Genomic DNA, 19,720 nt, shown 5'->3' with positions numbered 1-19,720 from the left:
TTAATCTACACAGGTATTTATCAGAAAAACACAGCCCCCCTCCCGTGCCCTGGCAGCATGTAAACAAGTGCGCTCCTCCGACGTATCAAATAAGGAGGCAGGTGCTGGGGAAGGTTGGCGTTGGCACCTGTCATGAGCTGCGCGAAGGGCTCCGGGCAGGTGGATGGCACCGGGAGGGTCAGCTTGTTGACGGCCACACCATAGGCCACCGCCAGGCAGTCGATGCCTCTGTAGGGCACCTCCCCCGTCAGCAGCTCCCACAGCAACACGCCGTAGCTGCAACGCCCCACACACACACACACACACACACACATACACACAGTCAGGGCTGAGTCCAGCCACCCGTTGTCGGGACGAATTTCAAAACAGACTTTTTTTGAGCAATAATTTCACTTCTGTAATATCTGCGCGAATCCACCCACTGCGGTGTGTATCCGGTGACAGTGGGCCGCAGGCCAGCCCGGAGCCCTGAGGCAGGATGCTGGCCACAGTGTCACACGCTACGGGGCATCCAGAGACAGCTTCATGTTTTTGGGCTGCTGGCTAGCTGGGGGGGGGGCAGGTCTGTGGTGTTAAGCACTGGGACACCGTGTCAGCAAATTCTGTTTCATTTATCTGATCTTTCTCGTCTGTACAGTAAAACTTCTGGAACTGAGCTTCCAAAACTGTAAATAATTAATTTCTATCCTCTGCTACTTCGTTCAACTGCAGTAAAATAAAATATATATAGTATATGCTAACTGGCTATTCTGAGAGATAATTACCATTTCCATTCGCTATATTCACAGTGCTGTAGTGTTCCACTTACAAATTTCCAGAGTTCCAGATTTTACCGAAGACCGCGGCAAAATTAGAGCACCCTGCAGACCTGTTGACCTGGGGTCATTAATTGTAATCATATTTTCCTATACATTATTAATCTGGGCCCCAAAGTTTGAAAGCTGTGACCTAGTGTGCTATATTTGTGAAATTACAAACTTTTTAGCTTACTTTGCACAAACTGACAACCTGATTTTTTTTCCCCCAAGAGTTTTTCCGCACAGTAAAAGATCTGTATTCTCATCTCATCTCCATGGCGTTTCTCCTAATGAGGGTTGCCATGGCAGCACGCCAAGCAGAGCAGGCCACGCCCCTTTTGTCCCTGCCACCGATTCCCAAATAACATGTTCTTAAAATCCACTAAGCACCTCAGCCAGCTGCTCTTGAGCTGAAGGACTAACGGCTATATTTCATTGTTCCTCCGGAGAGTCAATCCTCGCTTCACACAAAATTCTCCACATTAACCCTTGAAGAGCAAAAAGTAAACAAGGATCATTACCTTGGATTAAACATAATGGAAATCTAAGATATTATTCTGATTCAGAAGCTCTGTTCTGATATCTGGGGGGGGGAGGGTGCAGTGGCTTGCCTTACGCCTCTAGGACCTGGGTTCGAGTCTCCGCCATGGTTCCATGTGTGTGGAGTTTGCATGTTCTCCCCGTGTCATTGTGGGGTTTCCTCTGGGTACTCCGGTTTCCCCCCATGACCCAAAGACATGCTGAGGTTAATGGGAGTTACCAGATTGCCCGTAGGTGTGTGTGAGTGTGAGTGTGAGTGTGAGTGTGAACAGGCTGAATAGGATAAGTGATTACAGAAGATGGGTGTTTTGATATCTGTCTAATCCTGTATTCCTGCACCCCGAGCAGAGCCTGTCCTTTTCGGGACCATTTCTGCGACCAGCTGACCATATTAATCAGCCCCACCACCACATCCCTGTGAAAGGACCAGATAAACAGCGACAGAAAGAAAACACAAATGAAATAAAGGACCTATCTGACTAGGAAGTTTAGCCTTTTTAATTATCTTCCTCATGACATGAAAACAGCAGAAGCTCTCGTCTGAACTCCGGCTTGCTAACCCTAACCCTAAACCTAACCCTAACCATAACCCTTTCGCCTGCAGTCCAGACACGGCTTTGCCAGCAGAAAGACGGGAGACATCAGCGCTTCCCCTGAACGTCCTCAAACCACCCGGCTGGCAGCTCTTCAGCAGAGTCCCTCCCGCTTCCATCGTCTTCCTTGACGTGATGTTTCTCCGCACCTTGATCGCCCAGCGACCACCTGCTGTCTCCTCCCCATTCCTCTAGTTCTTCAAAAAAAAAACTGCAGACATCCTCCTACCCTTTTCCTCTTTGATCAACTTCCCCCTGTCCGCTGCCTCTGTTCAGTCTACATTTACATGAAAAATCCTTTTAAGACCAGTTAAACCATTACTATTAATGCAAATCTCAACCCTCTGTCTCTCCTATAAAGTAATGCCCTCCCCCTTACCGGCCTGCATCTGAGGCCATCCCAGAGAAAGTCCTTTTCTGCCTCACAGGGGTTGCCTGCTCTGCCTCACAGGGGTTGCCTGCTCTGCCTCACTGCCAAACCTGTACTTGTATTCTCATTCTCCTAAGCTGACATTGACAATCGACCATTAGATCTTCCCATCCACCCTGCGATATATTTGTCTTGACAGCACGGAGATATTATGCTTTACATCTCTCCATTCCAGCTTTTCCTGTCAGGTGCGGAAGCCTTTTTCAGTACCTTGAATGTTACTTTTTTACTTCTCTACTGGATCCATCGATGACATCATCAATATGCAGTTTCCCTTCACTGTCACAGCAAACGTTTCCTTTCTCTACCTCCCTTCGCTTCCCATGCTAGACACTAACCATCACCGGACTCCATCTCCATCGAATGTGCCAACTGGACACAGAGATGAGAACTTTCTAGTATCTTTGCACTATCAGCATGTGGACTAACCCGAAACAGGTAGTCTAAAACAGTGTCATTCAACGCGGTCGTCGCAGTACCCCAGCCGGTCCACGTTTTTGTTCGGACTGTCTGGAAGGGAGCTGGAAGGGAGCAAAAATGTAGACTGTCTGGCTGGGAGCTGGGAGGGAGCAAAAATGTGGACTGTCTGGCTGGGAGCTGGGACAGAGCAAAAATGTGGACTGTCTGGCTGGGAGCTGGGAGGGAGCAAAAATGTAGACTGTCTGGCTAGGAGCTGGGAGGGAGCAAAAATATAGACTGTCTGGCTGGGAGCTGGGAGGGAGCAAAAATGTAGACTGTCTGGCTGGGAGCTGGGAGGGAGCAAAGGTGTGGACCATCCAAGGGTCCCCGAGAAACAGGTTGAGAAATACTAATATAAAAGATATTCCTGATTCCTGATTACCCTCTGCACAGAGCTCTCTTCATTTAGATTACGTAGTTCTTCTGTGACTTTGCATACTTCATGTGAAACATTTCTCACACAGGTTTCCCCTCGCTCTAAGCAGATCAAATAAATCCACCAGGACACCCTTCCAGGAGTCACAGTATGCTAATCCTCTCACCTCCACACGTCGCTGCCCCTGGAGAAGGTGGACGTCTTGATCACCTCCGGCGCCATCCAGGCGTACGTACCCGCCGCGCTCATCTTCGTGGTCTTGTGCCACTCCCGCGCCAGCCCGAAGTCGGTGATCTTCAGGGTCTTACCCTCCATGTTTTCATTCCCAACGGGCTGGGCAAGCAGAACTGCAGGGAGAGAAGAAACCTGGTGGATCTGAGCATCCAGGGAGTCACAATCACAACTGACCTAAGATAGGATCGGAAGCTTTATTTGCTAATTGATTCATATTCAGAATGTATCCCAAGTATAAAACGCAGCATAATTCACCAGCTTGAGTACTCTCTGTGCTGTTATAATCCCGAGTCAGTTACCGGGCAGGGAAAATCATCATGGACCCCTCACACCCAGCTTACAACCTCTTTCACCTTCTCCCCTCTGGTTGGCGCTAGAGATCACTGTGAGCCAAGACAGACGGGCACCATAAAGGCTTCTTGCCACAAGCCATCGCCCTCAGAAACAGCTGACCCAGCTGCCCCTTCCCTGCCCACTCAATACTCCATTGCTGTAAATAATACTCACAGTACTTTGACTATTGTTTTGTACATACTGTATTTATGCTAGCAGTCCTGTACTTTTTATACACTTATCAACAACACATCCACATTGCATATAACAACTGGACTGTATCTGTCACTGTCTTGAGAATGTATCTGCTCTCTGTATCAGACATATTCCCTGTGAGTGTGAACAGACTCGGCCAAATAAACCAGATTCCGATTTCGATAACCCTAAATAGACTCGACATACACTGACTCGTTGACTTGCTGTGGTTTTCGAAAGCATTTTAAAAATGCGCAGAGCTGCTTAACACTCCAAACACAGGTGGGCAACCTTGTGCAATTTAACAAACCCTATTTACCAAGCAACTCAAGCCAGCCATTGCTGACATATCCTATTTCAACATAACCATGTACAACAGGAGAGAGATCCTATATCTGACCACACAGACCTCCTGTGACAATAAAATATTTAAAAATAACAAAAAAGGTATGCATGTTCAGATTGTGATCCTTGTTCTATGTATATATTTCCTTAGAAATCACGAGTAAACTAGAAGCACTGAGGTATTGATCTGTCTCTCAGCAAGAAGCCCACTGGCCACATGGGAATCTGCCCGCTTAATGTCGCACAGCTGGGCTGCATCAAGCGTCTGACTATTCAAATCAGCTGGGCAGACATGATGAGAGAAGCCAGGATGGAGAATGACAGACAGACAGGGATAACATACAGCCCCACCGGTAAAAAAATGCGTAACATTCACAATGGGGGATTAAGATGAAGAACAATCAAGACAAACAGTGCTTCTGACACGCAACGCATGCGGAGATATTTATAACTATGTACTCTAAAACGAGGCCGAAGCCCATGAACAGGAAGAGATTTAAAAAGACAAAGTGAGAAGAGCGTGGTAGCTGAAATTTGGCATTCATAACGTCAGACATATCTGTTCTCCATTACAAACTGCAGAAAATATAAGGAAGTATGAGATGCCAACTTCCTGAAAATAACTGATCCGAAATGTTACAGCAAATAATGATGAATTATCCTATTCGTCTGCAAGACGCGGAGAACGCCTCTCATTCCACACTCCTCGCATGTGGCACGTCCTTTAAAAGAATATTGCTTTGTGCTATTCATTGCCATATCACATGCATTTCATACGAAATTTGTTTTCATTTAGTGACGGCTACACATTTTCGTAAGTCATAAGCGACTTGAATTTAATCTAAATGAAATTAAATCGCAAGACTCGGTAAGTGTGAAAGCTTACGCATGGATTTTAGCCGCAAACTGTAAAATTATGACATTTGATCACAAACGAAAGTCCAGTTTCAAACAGAAGCACGCAGACGGCAGGCCTTTTGTTCGATTCCTCTTCCACTTTTGACTTTCAACTTTCGGCCCCGTCGGCGAGTTCAAGCGGAATACATCAGAATTGCAACATGCCGCGGTGGCCAGTTCATTCTGGGGCGCTAAACCAAGGCCGGTGAAAATGAAATAAATGGCTGTTTTCACAGACAAACAGGATCAGCGTACATCTCTCTGCCAGCAGACCAGCTAACATGATTAACGTTGAAAAAAAAATCTTCTTTCTGCTGGGAGCAAAAAAAAACCTATCCCCAAATCACCATTTATAGCGCTTACATAAACAGCGCCAAGAAATGGATATTTATGGGTATTTATTTATACACACTGTAGCATTGCGGGCGACTGAGCTTGCTCAGTGATTGGCTCACTCACTATAATTATGATTATTGCGATATCAAAGCATTTGTCTTTTGATGGTTGTTTCTTCATTAATGTTTTTGGTGCTTCTCCCTACTTGTAACATTACTTAATAATTCTTCCATAACTGCCATGTAAATGTCTCATTAGTCGCATCCCTGTTATACACGTACTTCTGGATAATATCTGCTGTTTTCGTGAAGATCCTGGGGCTAATCAATGGCGGGTGGCTGCATGTGTCTTCTACAGAAGCAGATTTTCACCAGAGAAGTAGAGATCATGTAATGGGTTATATGCCTGCAGAGAGGTTCCTGAATCGCATGATTTTTCCACAAGGGCAGCTGGTTTTCGGACGGAAGGATTCATTACAGTCTTCCCCCAAATGTAATATAACTGAAAACAAAAGCAAGACCACACAAGCTGAACGCTAACCAAAGTGAAAAGTTAATTCCCGACCACAACGTCACGTTTCTATCTCTCCTTTATATCCCTCCCTCTTCTAACTGTGCAGACATCCTCCACTTTCCCCAAAATCAACACGCTTCACGTCACAGGAGGATGAGGTGGAAGAAACAGAGATATCCCATTGTTTGGCCTCGCGAGCCCATTAGCCGCCGCACGCTAGCGTCAGAGTGCCGCGTCTGTTCTCTGGGGCGGACCCAGAAGCCCCTGTTTTGTACAATCTCTGGAACTTTTCCGCTGCTCAAAGAAAGGCAGGGTTTCGAGCGAATGCATCACTCTGAAAGCCTATTCTAAGTAAAACAATAAGAAGTGACAGCCACGTGCAATGGAAACACCGAGGGCAAAAAAAAAAAAAACTTCATTTCACCTGAGCTGATTTGTGTTTAAACCAACTTCAAAACCTGGGAACGGAATTTATCTACTGGGTAATTATCTACTCGGGGGGGTGGTACCTTTAAATCTTCAACATCGATGAAAGAAACAATTGTTTAAAAGAGAAAAGGGATTAAAGAGGGGAGCAGTGTGTCAAACACCGTAAACATGACTTACGATCTGTTTCCCAAGAATGCAGAGAGAGGTTTATAGATCTGTAAGGTGAGCAGGGTTCGGGGACTCGCCCCAAAGCCCCCACTAAAATGTAAGCATAGGCGTTGATGGTTAAAGGCAAATTACATCCAGCACAAAGAGGTCCCTCCAAGGCCCCGCTCTGCGCAGAAACTGGCTCCGCTCTCCACCCACACATTCTCCTCCATGGGTGACGCAGATGCAGATCACCGCAGAAAATAACACAGCTGTCGGCGCGGCGTTCCGGCAGGTTCCGCGCGGATAACGCGCACCTTTGTCAGCCTACCTTGGAATCGGTCCTGGAGGCCAAACGCAGCACAAACAACCTGCTGTTCCTAATAGCCGAAGGCCGGCGACCCAGAGGTCAAAGCAAAAGGCCGTGAAGATCCAGCAGGCAAAACCCACAGCCAGGAAATTTGTCAACCTGCGACGCCGATTTTCCCAGTTAGTATCAGTCTACCAGTCATTTTATTCTACACATGTAAGGCAATAAAACCCCCTTCACCATCACTGGGAACCCACATTGTGAGATAATAAACTCATACCCATTAAATTGGTATAAAATACAAAAAATTGCCAGAAAGTGTTTCCATTTAAGCGCATTACCAAAACTGACTCCGTTTGTTGTTGTGTTTGACAAGAGACTGCCGATAACCTAAAGTCAGGCTTCCTCATCTTATGTTACAGCTCCGGGAAGCAAAACTCACTCAGCCCTCATGATATACAAGGAGCATCTTATCGTTACATTTCCACAACTCCACAGAAATTTTCTCGAAAACGTATCCCATGGATGGAGGGAGTTTTGGACAGTTGCTGTCCAATTCAAAGAGACCCAGCCTGAGACTAATGCCAGCAGCCAGCCAAGTGTTTGATCAGTGTGGATTTTTACTTTATCTTTTGGAGATTCAGGACAGCGCCCTCTATCTGTGTGGAGGCCCGGTGGTCGAAGCTTCAGGGCCACACACACTAAAGGCTCATTCTCTGCCTCCCCGCCTAACCCTCCCTGTCTCTCTCAACCTCTCTGGCTCCCTGCCCCCCCTGCCCGTAGGCGAGGGGAGAATTCCTGGAGGGTGGGGGCTTTCCCAGGAAGAAGGGTAGCTTTGTCCTGGCAGGGCCGGGCCTCTAGCTGACGGGCGGGCTAACAAACTCTACACTCGGAGCACGAAACCGATAACGGGAAGCGGAGAGAGAGAGAGAGAGAGAGATACACACAGGGTAAGAGACTGGGCCAAGACTTACAGGGCAAGACACTGTCGACAGGGTGAATTAAACAGCAGACAATGTGGCAAGGAGGGGCACAGTCAGTAGGTGAGGTGCACAGTCAGACCCATGTTCCCGAGGCACAGTGCTCACCACCGTTAAGCTGCAGGTCCTGCTAGCTGCCTATGGCTTTTATAAAGGAACAGCTTTGATGCTGAAGGTGGAATTATTTCCACACTGTACTGTGAATCAGGCCCGGAGACAAAAAAAAAAACAGTGAGGAAAACAGAAAATCCTATAGCGGTTTATAGCGAGTCAGCGTTTCTTGTTATTTGAGCAAGCCCTTCCACGTGAGCTGGCTGTACTGTGTGGCAGGAGCCACACAGCGTGTCTCTGAGAACCGACACACACTGACGACTTGCGGGAGCATTGAGAGACACAGAAGCTTCTCACGAGTGATAAGAGCCTGGGCCGGTGCAGCCATGCGGGATTACAGGGCCTCCTGCATTGTCAGGCCGCCATCCCTGGAGAAAATCACCTACCCTGACAGAATACTTATTGTGACCTGAGGGTCCTCTGTTTCCCATTTAAAGTCTGCTGGCATTTCATGCCGTTCTTTGAATGCAAATACGTTTATTTACATAATTGCGCCAGAGAGCGCTACACCGGGCAGCTGGAAGGGCAAGACTTAGGACGAGAGCGTAACCGCGATCGAGCGGAGTCCGCTGTCCTTGCTGCTAAGGAGAAGGGCGACGGGAGGAGCCACCTGCTCAGCTTCCAGTTTAACGGGTCAACGGTCCAAACCCAAAGTCTTTCATTATCGACATGGGCTTACAGCTTGATGCCACAAAGCCCAGGAGGTGGAACGTGACGGGAAACCCGGCCTAAATGTTCCATAAGAGTATCGGCGTCCTACATATTCCGGTGCAAAGGCGTGGATGGACCTGCACCATTACAAGCAGGATGTGGAGAATGGGGCAGAACACCAGCCCCCAATTTAGAACAGGAGCATCACCATTTTATACAGCCCCTTAAGCTGAGAGAGGTCAAACATCTCAGGACACACTTTTAAATTAGAGCGTCTGTATTTCCACAGGGCTCTCTGCTCAGGGGCTAATTGTACCTCAAGCACAAGCCGGTGGCGGATTCTAAGTATCCTTCACATAGGATTTGAAAGCATTAAATTGTGAATTTCAATTCATACGTGAGAACCCCACTCAGCGCAGACTGCCGGCGCGAATGGCCGCGCTCGTTCTTTGATCTTTTTCGAGGGAGAACAGCCAGTCGTTTTTATCCTCGCCTCCCTCTTGAAGTGCCCTGACTCGATTCGATATAAAAAGTCAGAAGCGTTATTAAGCCGATAGCGAGCGCGCCAGTACCCGTCACAAAAAAAATCCCGATTCTTTTAATGACGTTTTCACCAGAATGACACTTGCCACACATTCAAATAAGAATTAGCATCAATGCACTATCTGAGAGATGACAGCGTAATTGTGTCTTGTTGCTAATATTAGTCAGTGGTTAATGATTATTTTAAATAAAGAAAATCAGCCTTCTTGTCATATAAAGGGCATGACTCAATCATCTCTGTTGAATGTGCCGCAGCTCTACAATATGCTAATCAGACAGCTGTGAGTCTTTTTCCTGACCCTGTCAAAGCATCACCACGAAATCTGTGATGTAGCTTCTCCAAACGGGGATCCCGCCTTTGCCGGTGTTCCGCAAGATGATTCAAACACGTTAATTACAACATAAGGCATTTGGAGTGTAGAACTCTAAAGCAAAGGAAATCTCCTGTGAGGGTGAGAGAAACTACTGGCACAAACTCTAATGCCGACCCACAAATCGGCAAAAACCTACAGCGGTTTATGCGGAATGTTACCAAATTCTGGCTCCAAATGTCATCAAAGAACCAACTGTCAACAAAGGAGATGAACACATAATTCCATCCATCCATCCATTTTCTGTAACCGTTTGGGGGTCTGCAGCCTATCCCAGAGGCTATGGGTACCAGGCAGGGAATAACCCAGGGTTAGGGTTACCATACTTTCTCACCCCCTGTCCGGGCGTCTGGCCGGTTTTTGAAAAGTCACTGGTTATTCCTGGTTTAGCCCTGAGCCTCGTATGACCCAGTGTTGCAAGTGACAGTGGAGAACCAATTGAAGGAAAAGGCACCGATTTTCACCGTACGGCAGCCACTCAGAATCACCACACGTTTACTTTAATTAAAAGTGAAATGATACGCACGTCCCTACGTGTCACGCTGCTCGTGAGTGACATCAGCTTCCGGAAACCACAGTCACTTTGACACTTTATTTTTGTATTCGTGTGAACAGTGAATTGCATCGTTTGCTTTAAGTTTAACAAACATTTTATAGCTTTTGTTGAAAAAAATAAGCGCATATACGTATATTGTGCAATTGTTTACGTGAGTTAACCTGAACAAAACCTGAACTTGGCTGAAGTCGAAATGAATGGGAAGCAGAATGTATAAGGTGTAGCAGCAGATTTAATTTCTCTTGCAAATAAGGGTGCATTTGATATACAGGCGTACAGAAGCACTTAAGCTGTTTTACATATTTGAGATTTTTTTGCTCATTATTGCAAATGTTTGTAAATTGGGGTTCTTCTGTATGTTTATTGTTGACAAACATTAAAAAAATTGAGCGAACTTCCCCTAACTAAAATGTATTTTTACCAGAGTACCCCCCCATGACCTGGAGGGGGGACATACAAACTCCACACACACAGAGCTATGGCGGAGACTCGAACCCTGATCCCAAAGCTGTGAGGTCACAGCACCACCATACCGCCCCACATGTCTTTCACTAAAGTACTATTTTCTTAAAGTGTTGATATTTCCTTACTTCTGGCTTCTTATCACAAGGCCAAACCAAATGCATTTTATTAATCCCATGACTGGAAATTTCGTCAGTAGGTGATCGCTCGCTGAATTAACAATGCAGGGGGCAAATAATGGCAGCCCAGTCTTGTCATTACAAAGACAAAAGAGGGAAAGGACAGTGACATCTAACAATACAGACAGGGATTCTGTTTGCCCCCCACACCCCCAGCCAGAAATACCTCAGAGGTGTTATAATACAGAACAAGCTTGAAAGAAAGAAAGAAAGAAAGAAAGAAAGAAAGAAAGAAAGAAAGAAAGAAAAAGGAGGCAAAATAACTTTCAGGCCTCTGAATAATAAGTTTTGAGGTTTTGAAAATGTGTATTGGACAGAAAGCTTGGGGGGGGAATGGTTGGGCAGGTTGCCCCGAAACCCCTATTTCCAAAATAATACGGAAAATGACATCTTGACCTTTGCAGGAATGTATGTTTGGTGTCTGGGAATCTGCAGATCCCCCCGTTCAGAACCGACCACAACAGGAGAACAATCCTGCTTTGTTGGGAGAGTCAGCAGTAGATTCAACCCGCAGAGACTTTTCTAAAAACTCCGAGCGCAGCCATAATTTCATATGACAAATACTCTAAAGATAAGGCTGTATTTATACCTTAAGCATCTGTGTAGGATTTAGTGCCATTTAACAGACTTACATTAATAAGATCAAGAAGTAAGCGTTCAGTATATATAGCACACAGTGTGTATGTCAGTGTACACACAGTGTGAATAGGGAGTACAGTATATGCAGTGCACAGTGTGAATTTCAGTGTAAAGGACAGTGTGTACAAGAAGTACAGTATATACAGTGCACAGTGTGTATGTCAATGGGCAGTGGTGGCTTGATGGTTAAGGAAGCGCACTTGTAATTGAAAGATTGCAGGTTCGAATCCCCGACCAGCAAGTCACCACTGAGGTACCCTGAGCAAAGTACTGCCCCCAAGCACTGCTCCCCGGGCGCTGAATTAGCTGTCCCCTGTTATGTCACGAAAGTCACATATGGGTTAAATGCAGAGGTCACATTTCGTTGTGGTGTGTTGACAATGATCTCTAAATGTACAAGACAGTGTGAATAGGGAGTACAGTATATGCAGTGTACAGTGTAAATATCAGTGTACAGGACAGTGTGAATAGGGAGTACAGTATATGCAGTGTACAGTGTAAATATCAGTGTACAGGACAGTGTGAATAGGGAGTACAGTATATGCAGTGTACAGTGTAAATATCAGTGTACAGGACAGTGTGAATAGGGAGTACAGTATATGCAGTGCACAATGTAAATATCAGTGTACAGGACAGTGTGAATAGGGAGTACAGTATATGCAGTACACAGTGTGAATAGGGAGTACAGTATATGCAGTGTACAGTGTAAATATCAGTGTACAGGACAGTGTGAATAGGGAGTACAGTATATGCAGTGCACAATGTAAATATCAGTGTACAGGACAGTGTGAATAGGGAGTACAGTATATGCAGTGCACAGTGTGTCTGTCAATGTACAAGTATTCTGTACTGATGCCGGGCAATGGCAGCAGCCACACAGCCACACATCCACACATCCAGTTTCTGTAGTGATTGTGAGCATAAACATCCCATACAATGTATCATATGGTGTTTTTTTCTGTTTGACCAAATGACCCTTTGTTAATTTATTTACCGGTAGTTAGTTAGTTACAGTTATTTTCTTATTTACTTATTCAATGACAGTGGTCATTTACTTATTTATTCATCATATCCTATTCATATTCAACTTAACGATATTTTCTATTTAAAATTGGTTCAATTAAATGTAACTCCATACTCTGTCAAGGAGCACCTGTGTGAGAAATGATGTGTGTGTGTGTGTGTGTGTGCGAGCGGGTTTACCTATCCTTATGGGGACATAATGTCCCCATAACGTGATAAATATCCGGTTTTTTTCCCTTATGGGGACCGGTTTCCTGGTCCCCATAAGGGAAAACTCTATTTTATAAAAATCAGTGACTGCTATGAAAAAACTAAAAATGCAAAAACTCTTGTATTTTGTTAGGTTACTTATGGTTATGGTTAGGGCAGGGTAGGGGTTAAGGTTGTCATAGATAGTGTTAGCATTTTTCCCATTGAAATGAATGAGCGGTCCCCATAAGAATATGTTTACCTTACGTGTGTGTGTGTGTGTGTGTGTGTGCGTGTGTGTGCGTGTACCCTGTGACGGGCTGACATGCCTTATGCACTGTGGTTTCCAGAATCATCTCACTGCAACGTGACGCTGGTGATGTGGGTTTAGACATTTTTTCCTGGTAATTGAAACCGCAAACTGTAATGAAAGCTCCCTCCCCAGAGGTTGCGTGGGTCTCTGCTGATGCCCCAGGTTCCCTGGCATTTTTCAAAGAGCTGATTTGCTGGTGGGTTGGCAGCTCTACCCGGCGTGTTTGTGTTCGCACACTGCTATGGCATGACAAACACAGCGTGGGCTGCACAACACTGACTCCGGTGCGGCAGCGGTCCCACCGGATCAACAAGAGTTGCATGGAAACATGGAACTCAGCTAAGGCGGGGTGGCTCAGTGGGTTAGGCTGCTGTGCCGGAAGTCAGAAGGTCAGCGGTTCAAATCCCCAAGCTAGCAGACTGATTTCACCATTACTTGACAACCGCCAATTGCTCTAATTTGCTCCAGGGACTGTCTGAGTCTGCCTTCTTAAAAATAAGGCAAACTATGTCGTATGACTTTACAAGCAAAATGTGCAAGATCTCATCAGACCCACCATCATTTGTAAAGATATTTGGCAATTCCAAATATTTCATTAATTAACATTTAAGTAAAATAGCTATCTCCTTTGAAAATGCTGCATTTAATGAAGGCCTCTCCTTTACTGTGACATTAACAAAGAGCCGCTAACCTTCGTAAAGGTGAGGGCTCCAGCGACACGTCGCGGCTTCCAAGAAGGCCTGGCGTCTTTAATTAGGAAACGCTGGGGGTAGATCAGCGATTCGCAGGTGTTAGGCTAATGAATATGTAAATCAGAGTGATGGCAGCAGCACCTTCAGGTCCTGACTGTAAGCTACACGGAAGCCCATCTACGCAGAGAACATGATTGGCCGGGAGCAGAGATCACGTTAACGTCAGTGAATTATCCTCAGTTCTATAGCGCGAGATGACAGACGTGGCATTAAGACAACAGCACGCGCATTAACATGCTGGCCCTCGTTAATTACAGACACGCTCTTGGTAAACATGCCCCTTTGTTCCTCTGTCATTCCATTGTCCAGAGCCACCAATAAAAAAATACAGGGTCTAGGTCATCCGGAACGCAGAACAGGAAGCAGAGGGCTCGTGGTGGGAATCACCCCAGACAGGATGCCAGAACTGAGTTTTAATGTTTTAACCTCATTTAATGTTGTACACGAAGTTCATACTCATAGAATCGTGTGCACTACAATATTCACATAACCGTCTCTAACATTCCGACGGGACAGCAAACAGAATCACATGACATGGGGGGAGGAAGGAACGGGAGATTTTATTCGAACATGGGAGCAAAGAGATGGGCTCTAAAGCAATAGGTGGCATCAGTACATGGGGGAACAGACAGGAAAGCAAAACAGGTATCAGGTCTCTGGAAAGCCTACAACTGGGTGCAGGAACAGGCATTAGCCAGTGGGACTGCTCCCAGAACCGATCGAGAAAACAAAACCCCGCTGTATGTGATCAGTAAGTAATAAACCGGCGGTGTCTCCGGCCCAGTCACCCGAAAGCTGGCAGCGAGAGTCTCAGGAGACGCGTCGGCCATGGGGTCACTGAGGGAACTGCTCTACTAAACCTCCAAGCGTACACGCTCAAATCACTGCAGGTGACATGGAGGGAACCAGTGACTTACGTCAAAACAAAACGTAAGACAGGCCTCAGAATCCAGTTTACATTAAACCACAGAGAATCGATAAGCTTCAATCGCAGAAACTGCACACTGCAGATGAACGTGAGAGGTGGGAGAGAGGATAGAAAGGGTAAGAACATTTCCATCAAATTGGGGGGGGGGGGGTTTTGGGTATCATAAGATGCTGGCAAACAGTTAAATTTACCACATTAAAAAATGTTTCATTTCATATGTGATGGATGGATGAGACTCTAAACACACCACACTCACAGTGCACACACACACAGTGCACACAAAGACAGTGCGCACACACAGCACTCACACAGTGCGCACATACACAGTGCACACACACACAGTGCACACAAAGACAGTGCGCACACACAGCACTCACACAGTGCGCACATACACAGTGCACACACACACAGTGCACACAAAGACAGTGCGCACACACAACACACACACAGTGCGCACATACACAGTGCACACACACACACAGTGCACATACACAGTGTGCACACACACAGTGCACACACACACACAGCGCATATACACAGTGCACACACACAGTGCACATACACAGTGTGCACACACACAGAGTGCACACAAAGACAGTGCGCGCACACACACACACACACACACAGTGCGCACACATACTGTAAAATATACCACAGTTATATCCTGGTACCAGTGATAAAATAACAAGCAATTTTAATACACAAATACTTCTATATGAGTACATACTCTATGTAATTGTGAGTTAACACACATTCTTTCCTAAAAATTTAAATTTCACGGTCCAGACTGACACCCGGCAGCACCATCATTTTATGCACACAGATAAACTGGCTATGGGGCAGGTTTGTAGTATCATAGTTTAAATGTAAGTATTTCAAAGGTTTCTCATCTTTATAAATCTTAAGAGGTTTGATGTTTAGATGAATCAGTGTCTCACGTTCACCAGCTAGATAAAAAATGCTGCACTGACACAGGCTTAGAGCTGTCTGTGCACGCGAGATGGCGATGGATGTGGCTTCATATGTGAGATATGCTGCAGTGACACAGGCTTAGAGCTGTCTGTGCACGCGAGATGGCGATGGATGTGGCTTCATATGTGAGATATGCTGCAGTGACACAGGCTTAGAGCTGTCTCTGCACGCGAGATGGCGATGGATGTGGGTGAGTGAATGATGTGTGGGTGTGCGTGGGTGAGTGAATGGTGTGTGAGTGTGCATGGGTGAGTGAATGGTGTGTGAGTGTGCGTGGATGAGTGAAAGGTGTGTGAGTGTGCGTGGGTGAGTGAATGATGTGTGAGTGTGCGTGGGTGAGTGAATGGTGTGTGAGTGTGCATGGGTGAGTGAATGGTGTGTGAGTGTGCGTGGATGAGTGAAAGGTGTGTGAGTGTGCGTGGGTGAGTGAATGGTGTGTGCGTGGATGAGTGAATGGTGTGTGAGTGTGCATGGGTGAGTGAATGGTGTGTGAGTGTGTGTGGGTGAGTGGCTGGTGAGTGAGTGTGCGTGGATGAGTGAATGGTGTGTGAGTGTGCGTGGATGAGTGAAAGGTGTGTGAGTGTGCGTGGGTGAGTGAATGGTGTGTGAGTGTGCGTGGATGAGTGAAAGGTGTGTGAGTGTGCGTGGGTGAGTGAATGGTGTGTGAGTGTGCATGGGTGAGTGAATGGTGTGTGAGTGTGTGTGGGTGAGTGGCTGGTGAGTGAGTGTGCGTGGATGAGTGAATGGTGTGTGAGTGTGCGTGGGTGAGTGAATGGTGTGTGAGTGTGCGTGGATGAGTGGCTGGTGAGTGAGTGTGCGTGGATGAGTGAATGGTGTGTGAGTGTGCGTGGGTGAGTGAATGGTGTGTGAGTGTGCGTGGATGAGTGAATGGTGTGTGAGTGTGCGTGGGTGAGTGAATGGTGTGTGAGTGTGCATGGGTGAGTGAATGGTGTGTGAGTGTGCGTGGGTGAGTGAATGGTGTGTGAGTGTGCATGGGTGAGTGAATGGTGTGTGAGTGTGTGTGGATGAGTGAATGGTGTGTGAGTGTGCGTGGGTGAGTGAATGGTGTGTGAGTGTGCGTGGGTGAGTGAATGATGTGTGAGTGTGCATGGGTGAGTGAATGGTGTGTGAGTGTGTGTGGGTGAGTGAATGGTGTGTGAGTGTGCCCTGCGATGGGTTGGCGCCCCATCCTGGGTTATTCCCTGTCTTGTGCCCATAGCCTCTGGGATAGACTCCGGACCCCCGCGACCCTGAATAGAATAAGCTTTTTCAGAAAATGGATGGATGGGTGGATTCAGTGGGCTTTACTGCGTCTTGGTATCTTCTGTTCTCTTTTAAAATACATGGGTGCATAAAAAATGAAACTACAAATCTTGTAGACTTGGGCGGCATTTAGCTAAGCTATGATTACGGCCGTGTCCATTCAAGCGACGCCTTAATTAAAAAGCTCACGCGAGCATAACAGCGCTGCTTCAAAAGACGCGGCAGCTGCTGAAATGTCCTGGATCTGTGGAACGTCAGCAGCTCCTCGATGCCTGTGGACCTACAGTGTCTGATTCAGAGCACGTTGTCAGTGTACTTAAACCAGCCTCTCATGAGATTAAGGATTAGTTTTTTATTCAGAGAAATATGTTACTCCATGTATTTACTTGATCCGTCATTTTTGCAGGCTTTTCTGAGCTGTTTATCTGAACTGTTTTTAGCAATATGTTTCCTATATAAAACCTAGAGATATCTTAGCAGTAATACTAGTTATGATAGCAAACAAAAAATAGTCAATCTGGTGCAACAACAAAAACTGTGAACACCAAAAATCTTAAATAATTAAGATTATTTAGTCAGATAAATACTTCAGAAAAAAACTAATGCAAACAGCATTACTGTTCATGTCAGCTAAGATTTAGTGAAAGCTGTAATAATGTGCTAGGCTTTCTAAAACTTTTTGGTTAACCAAGCCTGTGCAAAAAAATAACTCATTTATGTCATGCAGGTTAGGTTGGTCCAATACTTATTCATCTGAACCTAGATCAGTTACAGTACCTTCTAAACTCCTAATATGCTTGATTTGTTAAGAAGTCTTTTTGGTGGGAATTTATGGCTGTATATGTACTGAGCGACGTTTAATTGTAGAACATAGTCTAGTACGAGGCGCTTACTGTTGTTGGACTTCAGGTCCCGGTGGATGACAGGAACGATCGCCCCGCTATGGAGGTACAGCATCCCCCCGGCGATCTGCACAGCCCAGTTGACGAGGATGTGCGGAGGGATGCGGCGGCCGGCCAGCGCCCGGCTTAGGGGACCGCCAGCCGCGTACTCCATGATCAGGCACATGTTCGGCTCCTGCAAACAAACCCCCTTGAGGGTGATGATGTTTGGGTGCGTGAGCATGGCAAACAGCCGGGCCTCCCGCCGCACATTCTGGGATGTCACGCTGATGTCCTCGTCGGGGTCCTGGCGCGCCGCCTTCACCGCCACCAGATCCCCTCTCCATGTGCCGCGGTAGACCTTGCCGAACCCGCCCACTCCGATCACCTCTTCCAAGCTCAGCTCAGCAAAGTCCACCTCCTCGGGCTCAAAGTCCTTCGCGGCTGCCGGTCCCTGAAGTGTCCCGTTACAGCTCGGCTTGTAGGAAACGTAATTAGATGGGAAGATGCCCACTTTGTTGTTGACCTTGCCTGCCCACCAGCCCTCATCCCCGGATATCTCCGAGTCCAGTGACAGGACCTCCACCAGGTCGCCCTTGCGGAGCGTCAGCTCATCCTTCCCGGTCGCTTCATAGTCGAATAAAGCGGTCCATAAAGGATTGGTGAAATTACCCATCACGGGCTGTTCTACACCTTTCCAGCCAGAAAAAATGCTTTTCAGGGGCTCCATTAAACTGCTCGCTCCGTATTTGCTTTCTGTTGGATATTATGCGGAAAATACAGAACTTCCAAACACCTATTTCCCTTTCGCGTCTGCCTATTGATCTCATCGGGGACCTGTTCGGACATTAAATCGCACACTAAGATATAAGACAGAGATTTGAGTTAAGATCCATTAGGACTTTGGACCCCATATGCCAACCCTCTGTTTAGGTGACAGACGTCAGTCAAACGCGCACCTAGTCCGGTTAAATAAATCTGCGTAACTTTGTTGGCTGGGTTGCTTTCATTTTACTCTCTTACAAGTGTCTGTCTCACAGAAACGCGTATTTACACGCGTTTTAATCCAACTTTCCGAGCCATAATTCGAAATGAATAGTCCATTTGCGATTGCACTGTACAAAATAAACATTCACAATCAAATAATCTGCTACATAATCGATGTTACAACAGTAGGTGTTTCAGTCCGTTGTAAAGGATTATAAACGAAACCGTGATATAAATTGTAAAAACAACAAGATTTTAGTTTTTCCACCTTGGGCTTTGATTCTCCTGTTTATTGCCAGTCTTGTAACTAGTTATACAGCTTAGCAGGAAACTCAGAGAGGTGGAGAAGAATAGCAGGAAAGAGGCATTCAACTCGGAGCGAGGTTGCAAAAAGTTCGAGCTGGCAAATCCGCAGTTTAACGCCACAGATGAGTTAACGGTACCTGCGCAGACTTGGTACAGGCACTCCCAATATCCTCTGGCACATCCAAATCCACTATTTTGCATTTCTATCTCATGTTGACTTCGTTCCCACGAGCGGCACTGTCGTTTGCTCAGCAGTTTTTTTTATTATTTCAATTTAATTTTAAACAGGAAGAACTATACAAAGTTTCTCGGTCATTTTTTTTTTCTGAGGCAACCACAATAATAGCTCCTTTGATGCATCGCGCGTTACCGGCTTCTCCTCTACGGGGATAATGGCACGTCTTGCCAGTCCATGCAGATAGAGAAACAGCGCGCTAACAGCCTTATCTTCTGCCGCAGCGACTGCATTCCCTCCTTCGGCGCGTCCAGGCGCTCCACGTATCCGCTTACAGTCGAAAGGGTGGGGTTTCGTAACTTTTTTTCGACAGGAAAAGAATCAGATAACAACAATATCACGACTCTTTCTCGTATAGAACCAACAAAATCAATACAGTTCTCACTTTCTGACAAATATACTTTACAGATGAGTAAATACATAAACCCCAATATAGTTTGTCGGC

The 19,720-nt window shown here is 46.2% G+C and overlaps 1 protein-coding gene across 2 annotated transcripts in view; it reads right to left on the bottom strand.

Moving 5' to 3' along the window:
* LOC111855427 (mitogen-activated protein kinase kinase kinase 11) overlaps positions 1–19,646 on the bottom strand; it is a 30,245-nt gene extending 10,599 nt beyond the window's left edge. For both annotated transcript variants that reach the window (XM_072706570.1, XM_072706571.1), the window contains exons 1-3: positions 17,760–19,646; positions 3,362–3,542; positions 128–276 (exon numbers count right to left, since the gene is read on the bottom strand). In XM_072706570.1, the coding sequence (XP_072562671.1) occupies positions 128–276; positions 3,362–3,542; positions 17,760–18,477 (1,048 nt within the window). In that variant the 5' untranslated portion in view covers positions 18,478–19,646. The remainder of the gene's footprint in view (positions 1–127; positions 277–3,361; positions 3,543–17,759) is intronic.
* Positions 19,647–19,720: the final 74 nt, after the last annotated feature.

This window comes from Paramormyrops kingsleyae, chromosome 24 (genome assembly GCF_048594095.1).
Source record: "Paramormyrops kingsleyae isolate MSU_618 chromosome 24, PKINGS_0.4, whole genome shotgun sequence".
Classification (NCBI taxonomy): Eukaryota; Metazoa; Chordata; class Actinopteri; order Osteoglossiformes; family Mormyridae; genus Paramormyrops; species Paramormyrops kingsleyae.
Note: the sequence above shows the minus strand (reverse complement) of the source record. Positions and strands in the feature narration are given on the sequence as shown.